Genomic DNA, 8,061 nt, shown 5'->3' with positions numbered 1-8,061 from the left:
CAATCAACATACTGAACTAGGAGAATCAATAACACTATCTGAATTCTGAGTTCCTATAGATGCCAAGCATTCTGAACTTCAATGGAGGAAGTGAGATGCCAAAACTATTCAAAAGGCAAAAAGCTACTAGTCCCGCTCATTTAATTGGAGCTAAGTTTCATTGATAGTTTGGAATTTATAGTATATTCTCTTCTTTTTATCCTATTTGATTTTCAGTTGCTTGGGGACAAGCAACAATTTAAGTTTGGTGTTGTGATGAGCGGATAATTTATACGCCTTTTGGCATTGTTTTTACATAGTTTGAGTATGATTTAGTTAGTTTTTAGTATATTTTTATTAGTTTTTAATTAAAATTCACATTTCTGGACTTTACTATGAGTTTGTGTGTTTTTCTGTGATTTCATGTAATTTCTGGCTGAAATTGAGGGACTTAAGCAAAAATCAGATTCAGAGGTTGAAGAAGGACTGCAGATGCTGTTGGATTCTGACCTCCCTACACTCAAAGTGGATTTTCTGGAGCTACAAAACTCCAAATAGTGCGCTTCTAATTGTGTTGGAAAGTAGACATCCAGGGCTTTCCAGAAATATATAATAGTTCATGCTTTGAATAGGGATTGACGACGTAAACTGGTGTTCAACTCCAGTTCCATGCTGCATTCTGGAGTCAAACGCCAGAAACAGGTTGCAAAGTGGAGTTCAACGCCAGAAACAGGCTACAAACTGGCGTTCAACTCCAAGAGAAGCCTCTATACGTGTAAAGCTCAATGCTCAGCCCAAGCACACACCAAGTGGGCCCCGAAAGTGGATTTTTACATCATTTACTCAATTCTGCAAACCCTAGTAACTAGTTTAATATAAATAGGACTTTTTACTATTGTATTAGACATCTTGGGATGTTCATGGGGGCTGGCCATTCGGCCATGCCTGAACCTTTCACTTATGTATTTTTCAACGGTAGAGTTTCTACATACCATAGATTAAGGTGTGGAGCTCTGCTGTTCCTCAAAGATTAATACAAAGTACTACTATTTTTCTATTCAATTCAACTTATTCCGCTTCTAAGATATTCATTCGTACTTCAATATGATGGATGTGATGATCGTGACAGTCATCATCATTCGCAACTTATAAACGCGTGCCTGACAACCACTTTCGTTCTACCTTAGATTGAATGGATATCTCTTAGATATCTAATACAGGGGACCGAGTTTGAGTTATTAGTGTCTTCGTGGCATAAGTTAGAACCCATGGATGGCCATTCCTGAGATCCGGAAAGTCTAAACCTTGTCTGTGGTATTCCGAGTAGGATCTGGGAAGGGATGGCTGTGACGAGCTTTAAACTCGCGAGTGCTGGGCGTAGTGACAGACGCAAAAGGATCAATGGATTCTATTCCAGTATGATCGAGAACCGACAGATGATTAGCCGTGCCGTGACAGAGCATTTGGACCTTTTTCACTGAGAGGATGGGATGTAGCCATTGACAACGGTGATGCCCTACATAGAGCTTGCCATGGAAAGGAGTAGGATTGTTTGGATGAAGACAGCAGGAAAGCAGAGATCAGAGGAACGAAAGCATCTCTATACGCTTATCTGAAATTCTCACCAATGAATTACATAAGTACCACTATCCTATTTTATATTTTATTTATTTTCATCCACTATAATTTCTTAATACAATTTAATCCGCCTGACTGAGATTTACAAGGTGACCATAGCTTGTTTCAAGCCGACAATCTCCGTGGGATCGACCCTTACTCACGTAAGGTTTATTACTTGGACGACCCAGTGCACTTGCTGGTTAGTTGTACGAAGCTATGAAATAAATATAAGATCATGAACGTGCGTATTGAGTTTTTAGCGCCGTTACCAAGGAATGGAATGATCACGATTTCGCACACCAAGAACCTAAAGGAGCAGCAAGAATAATTTGAGTAGGGAGAGGTGCGAAGTGCACTGGATAAAATAGTAGAGCAAGGCAAGTGGCAACAGAGGAACTTGGCTGAATTCAGAAATCTCTATGATGCCAGAACCATATCCAGGAGGCAGTATGACATCAATACACAAGCGAAGCTGAATCACTTGTGTAATGCTGTGGCCGCTCTAAACCCAGGATACCCAACCTTCATGCAAGGAATGGAAGAGCTAAGTGGAAGACAAGAGGAAATCTTAGTCAAACATAAGGAAGATGAAAGGAATTATATGAGGAGGGCAGGATTTTGAAAGCCCAAGGATGCCAAAGCACAAGAAGGTTCCTCCAAGCCAGATGAAGGTGGCTCCTCCCCTTCCAAGAAGAAGGACAAAGGGAAAGGGCCAATGAACTGAAGATGGAGCTGCTCAAGCTTGTTGAGTCCCATGGTTGACACTTTCTAATTTCTGAAATCCTATTTTAAGCTTTTTATTGATTTACTTTTTGAATAAATAATCATGCTAGGATAGTTTATGTTTTATGCTTAGTTTTAATTCCTGTTTGAAGTATTTATGAGTTTTTTTATTACAAGAAAGAAAATGCCATGTATTTCAAGTCTTCATTTCAACATAAATAAAAGTAGAGTTTATCTCCATAAGAGTTACTGTGAGTTGTGCAAAAATAATAAGAGAGACCAAGGCCAAGAGAGATCATCAAACAAACTAAGAAATAAGAAACTAAGTATAGAACCTTGGATGAACTAAAAAGAAAATGAGTCATGGAGAGCAACTAGTCCTAGAAGGTATAACAAGGGAAAGTTAAAGGGTGTTCCTTGAATATCCATAGAACCAAGAGGTAGTAAGAAATAAAGGCCCAAGGCTCTGAGTATCAACTACTGGGATGAAAAAAAAAGAAACACTAAAAAGCTCAAAAAGAATTAAAGATCTTAGTAGATGCTTGTGGTGAAGATGTGTCAAGAAGAGACCTGGGCAAGTAAATTCTTAGGGGTGTCTCAATACCTAGTACCCTAAAACCAACTGGTTTGGGAGTGCTACTTGAAAGCCTAATTAAAGGGTTGTCTTGAGACAAAACACTTAGAGTCGTGGTCAAGAAAGCAAAACAACCCTTACTACTTCAAGGTGACAATCAATAGAGAGGACCCCTAAAGCCTATACCTGAAAGAACCCTCAAGGATCCAAGAGCTTTTCATGACATTAAAACATTCATACATGTGTTCAACACTTAGTTTTACTCTTAGTTGTATTGCAATCATTCAAAGCATAGGCCTCAAGTTATAAATGCTTACTCACATTGATTTGCTTGGGACAAGCAAAGCTTAAGTTTGGTGTTGTGATGACTTGCATCATCTACCCTTCTTTCTTGCATAAAGAAGACCATAAAAGAGCATAAATCTCATTTGATCAGTATAATTCATGCATTATTTGATGAATATTATGGTACACTACTTTGAGATGAGTTGTGCTGAATTTCAGGTGAAGAAGGCATCAAAAATGGGTAGAAGACAAACAAAAAGCTGGGCGTGCAAAACTGCCGTGCCACTTGGGAGTAAACGCCACAAAAATGCACTAGCGTGGCATGCTAGGAGCTAGACGTGGCACGCTAGTACTAAAGTCCAGAGAAGAAGTCCAAGCATGCATGTGGGCGTGGCACGCCAGGGACTGGGCGTGGCACGCTAATACAAAAATCCAGAGAGCAACAATGGAGGACACAAAAGGGGCATGGCACGCCAGGTTGGGCATGACACGCCTAACCCATCAACTACTATGGGCGTGCCACTTGAGCAAAGGGGCGTGGCACGCCAACTCACCATTCCAAGAAGAACCTCCACTATGGCGTGCCACTTGGTATTGAAGGCGTGGCACGCCAGCTCCAAGAAGTCACTTAGGCGTGCCACTTGAGAACCCAAGCGTGGCACGCCAAGCTTGAAGAGTTCACAAATCCATGGGTGTGCCACTTGAACAGCATGGCGTGGAACGCTGGTACAATAATCCAGAGAAGGGGGCTGAAGGCAATTGAAGACTGGGTGTGCCACTTGAAGTCGAAGGCATGGCACGCCAACCTCTCTGATGCCAAGGCATCTTAGGCGAGTTTCACTAGCATTTTTCTGTTAGTTTTAGTTGTTTTATGCACTTTCTTGAGCTTAAAGTAACCAAGAATGGTTAAATGAATAACAAAGCAATGAACCATCCAAACAGTATGATTTTTATGCAAATTTCATGAGTTTTTAGTTATATTACTTGAATGCTATGAATGGAAGATTCTCATGAAAATTTGCAAGACATTGATGCAGTTGTTTGGATGATTTCAGGGAAGAAGAGGCTAGGCAAGGAAGCAACAAAAATCAATAAAGGAAGCTTGAATATCACATGTGGAGTTTAAGTTCCAGTTTAAGCTTAAACTGGAACTTAAACGGCCAAAATCATGAAAGCTGAGAAAAGGGTGAAAGTGGCATTTAACCTCCAGTTTAACCTTAAACTGGAAGTTAAACGCCAGAAATGGGAAATGCACCAGGGAGCCATTTCCACGTTTAAGCTCCAGTTTAACCTTAAACTGGAGCTTAAACGTGTTCGACCAAGTTTTCTCCTCCAAGGTTGCTTTCTCCATTTCCACGTTTAAGCTCCAGTTTAACCTTAAACTGGAGCTTAAACGTGTTCGACCTCTAGGGCTACCTTTCTCCGCTTCCACGTTTAAGCTCCAGTTTAACCTTAAACTGGAGCTTAAACGTGTTCGACACCTCCAGGGTGAAGGAGATCTCAAGTGAACCCACAGAGGATGAAGCAAAGGAAAATGTGAGAGACAAGGAACAAGGACAATCTTTTACACCGTCCGCAACAAAAGAAAAAGAGGTCCTGAAGCCTTATACACCTAAGGTACCATATCCTCAACGTTTGATGAAAGGTGAAAAGGATGGCCAATTCTCCAGATTTTTGGAGATTTTCAAGAAGCTTCAAATCAACATTCCATTTGCTGAGGCAATAGAGCAAATGCCACTCTATGCAAAATTCTTAAAGGAATTAATGACCAAAAAGAGAAGCTGGAGAAATGAGGAAACTGTGTTGTTGACTGAAGAATGCAGTGCCATCATTCAACACAAATTGCCTCAGAAACTGAAGGATCCAGGCAGTTTTCAAATCCCCTGCATCATAGGAGAAGTCATGGTGGAGAAGGCCTTGTGTGACTTAGGGGCCAGTATCAATTTGATGTCTCTAACAATGATGAGAAGAATGGAGATTGAGGAAGCCAAACCAACAAGAATGGCCCTCCAATTGGCAGATCGAACCTTTAAATTCCCTCTTGGGATAGTTGAGGATTTGTTGGTAAAAGTGGGAGATTTCATATTCCCTGCCGATTTTGTGGTATTAGATATGGAGGAAGAAGCCAAAGCTTCAATAATTCTGGGAAGACCCTTCCTGGCTACTGCAAGAGCCATCATAGATGTCCAAAAGGGTGAGCTCATTCTTAGACTGCATGATGAGCAATTGGTGTTTAACGTATTCAAGGCAATGAGCTATCCATCAGAATCACTAAAGGAATGCATGAGGGTGGATGTAGTGGACATTACAGTACAAGAAACCTTTGAGGAAACAACAAAGGAAGTGGCAGAGGAGGAGTTCACCAAGGATATTGAAGATAGTGACATCAAGGCTTGCTGAAACAACCATGCCAAGCATGCCAGATAGAGTGAAAGAAGAGAAGGAAGCACCAAAACCTGAGCTCAAAGCATTGCCCCCTAATCTCAAGTATGCATACTTGGGTAGTAATGAGAGCTATCCTGTTATCATTAGCGCTGCCCTGAGCCAAGAACAAGAAGAAAAATTGATCAATGTGCTACAAACTCATCAAGACGCCATTGGATGGACCCTAGCTGATTTGAAGGGGATAAGTTCATATCACCAAAGTCTCCCAATATGGACAAATAGAAATCATGGAAGAAAAGTCACAATGAACCTTCACGGTGAATGGTCAAAGACTCAAACATTACTTGGGAGATGTGGAGGAGAAGGACAAAGTTAAATATCACCTCAACTGAGGAAGCTGACCGTCAAGCTAATGACGTTAAACAAGCGCTTGTTGGGATCTTGATTCCACTCAACTAGACACACTTCTAATCCGAATTGCTCATTCAACCAATCCTTGTGGGATTCGACCTCACTCTATTGTGAGTTTTTACTTGACGATAACCGGTGCACTTGCCGGAAGGAATTTTGCCGATCGTGCAATTTCCTGAATCGTGGCATAACTAGTTTATGCGCATCACTCTCAACCTCACTTAGGCGTGCCACTTGAGCAACCAGGCGTGGCACGCCAATGCACAAAGATAACAAAAGCAAGGACTGGGCATGCCACTTGGTGTCGAAGGCGTGGCACGCCAACCCAAGCATGTCACTATGGCGTGCCACTTGAAGGCTGAGGCGTGGCACGCCAACTACTGGAACCAAGACAAGATCATGGGCGTGGCACGCCAACCTTTAGGCGTGGCACGCTGGTATAAGTTTCCAGAGAGGATGAAAGAGGCCAATTACATGGGGCGTGCCAGTTGGTATCGAAGGCGTGGCACGCCACTCACTATTCTTCACTTAGGCGTGCCACTTGAATCCCAGGCGTGGCACGCCAGTGCCATTCAGAGAGCAAAGAAGCATTGGGGCGTGCCACTTGAGTTCGTGGCGTGGCACGCCAAACAGAGGAACCACTCACTCATAAAGGGGCGTGGCACGCCAGACCCTGGGCGTGCCATGCTAGTGCAACTTTCCAGAGAAGCTTAGCCAAGCATAGAGCAAGGGCTGGGAGATCACACTTATTGAGCTTCTTTTCCCTCCAAAATGTAATTTTTCTTTTTCACTTTTGTAATTCTTTTATTTTCCTAGGAGTAGTATAAATACCCCCAAGGAGTATTGAAGAAGGGGGTTAAGCTGTCAGTTTTAGATCCCCTTTTACACTTTACTTTTGAGTATTTTTTGAGCTATGAGTAGCTAACTTCCCTCTCATTGAGAGAGGGAGCTCTGTTGTACTTGATGGATTGATAATAGTGAAATTCTTCTTCTCTTCATCTTCTCTTTGATTTGCTAGAAGGAATTTCGTTCTTAATGCTTAAGTGTTTAATTATCTTGGAAAAGAGATTGAATGCAATGGGTTTCATGGAAACCTTAGGAAAGGAAACATGAAACCATGCTTGAAATCCCTTCTCACATTTGAGTAGAATCTGGGTTTTGGTGTTTGGATATATGACATATAATCCTCCCTCTACTTGGACCTATAATGGTGTGTGGTATAATCAGGGACCAAGCATATCTCTCTTCATGAGCAATTAGACCAAGGAATTGGCTATTGATCAAGATCTGAGAGATTGAGTCACCAAGGGATCAATCAATCATGATTGCCAAGAGGTCAATGAGTTGCATGATTGAAGAGGATATAAGCTAGATTTGATCCGAAGAGACAACATCTCCCAATCTCAATGAATTTCCCCATTCTCATCTATCCATTTCTTTATAGCTTAATTTTACATTCAGCAATTCCCCATTCCCATTTACATTCAAGTCATTTATGATTCTGCAATTTACATTCTGCCATTTCTGTTTCTGCACATTATTGCCTTTCTTTATATTCTAGTCATTTACATTTATGTCATTTACAATTCCGCACTTCACAATCTTATTGATCTGCTTGACTAATTCATCAATTAATTAAAATAGCTCAAATTTGCCAATCTCTGTGGATACGATCCCACTCCACTGTGGGTTATTACTTGACGATAATTTTGGTGCGCTTGCCAAAAGAACTACTTTACCAATTTTTGAATGGGGGTGTGAATTGGACTCATCAGTGCACTCTGCCGAGGGTGTTTGCACGCATCATGCGTATGAGCAGAATTACAATTTTTACTTATTGTCCGTACGCACACCCCTATGCGTACGCACATTCTTGAAAATCCTTCTGGGCGTGCGTACGCACAACCATATACGTACGCACACTGCCCTGTTTTTCAAAGAAAACTTTATTTTTTACCTTCCTGACAAGCTTGCAACCTTCCGTAACAGTTACTTAAAACCTTTTTACCAGTTTTAGGGTATTGAATCATGGATGAGAATAGTAAGAGAATAAAAGGGGTAATTGGGGTTATGAGTTTAAAAGA

At 41.4% G+C, this 8,061-nt stretch overlaps 1 protein-coding gene across 1 annotated transcript; it reads left to right on the top strand.

Annotated features, from left to right (window-relative positions):
* Positions 4,820 to 5,581, top strand: LOC107633229. The gene has a single exon (XM_016336870.1). The coding sequence runs from the start codon at positions 4,820 to 4,822 to the stop codon at positions 5,579 to 5,581; it is 762 nt and encodes a 253-aa protein (XP_016192356.1).

The sequence above is a fragment of the Arachis ipaensis genome, chromosome B03 (assembly GCF_000816755.2).
Source record: "Arachis ipaensis cultivar K30076 chromosome B03, Araip1.1, whole genome shotgun sequence".
Lineage (NCBI taxonomy): Eukaryota > Viridiplantae > Streptophyta > Magnoliopsida > Fabales > Fabaceae > Arachis > Arachis ipaensis.
The sequence above is the reverse complement of the archived record's forward strand: the minus strand, read 5'-3'. Positions and strand labels throughout refer to the sequence as shown.

What these genes read in the sequence shown, in the direction of transcription:
- LOC107633229 (XM_016336870.1), top strand. Translation starts at nt 4,820, where the DNA reads ATGAAAGGTGAAAAGGATGGCCAATTCTCCAGATTTTTGGAGATTTTC.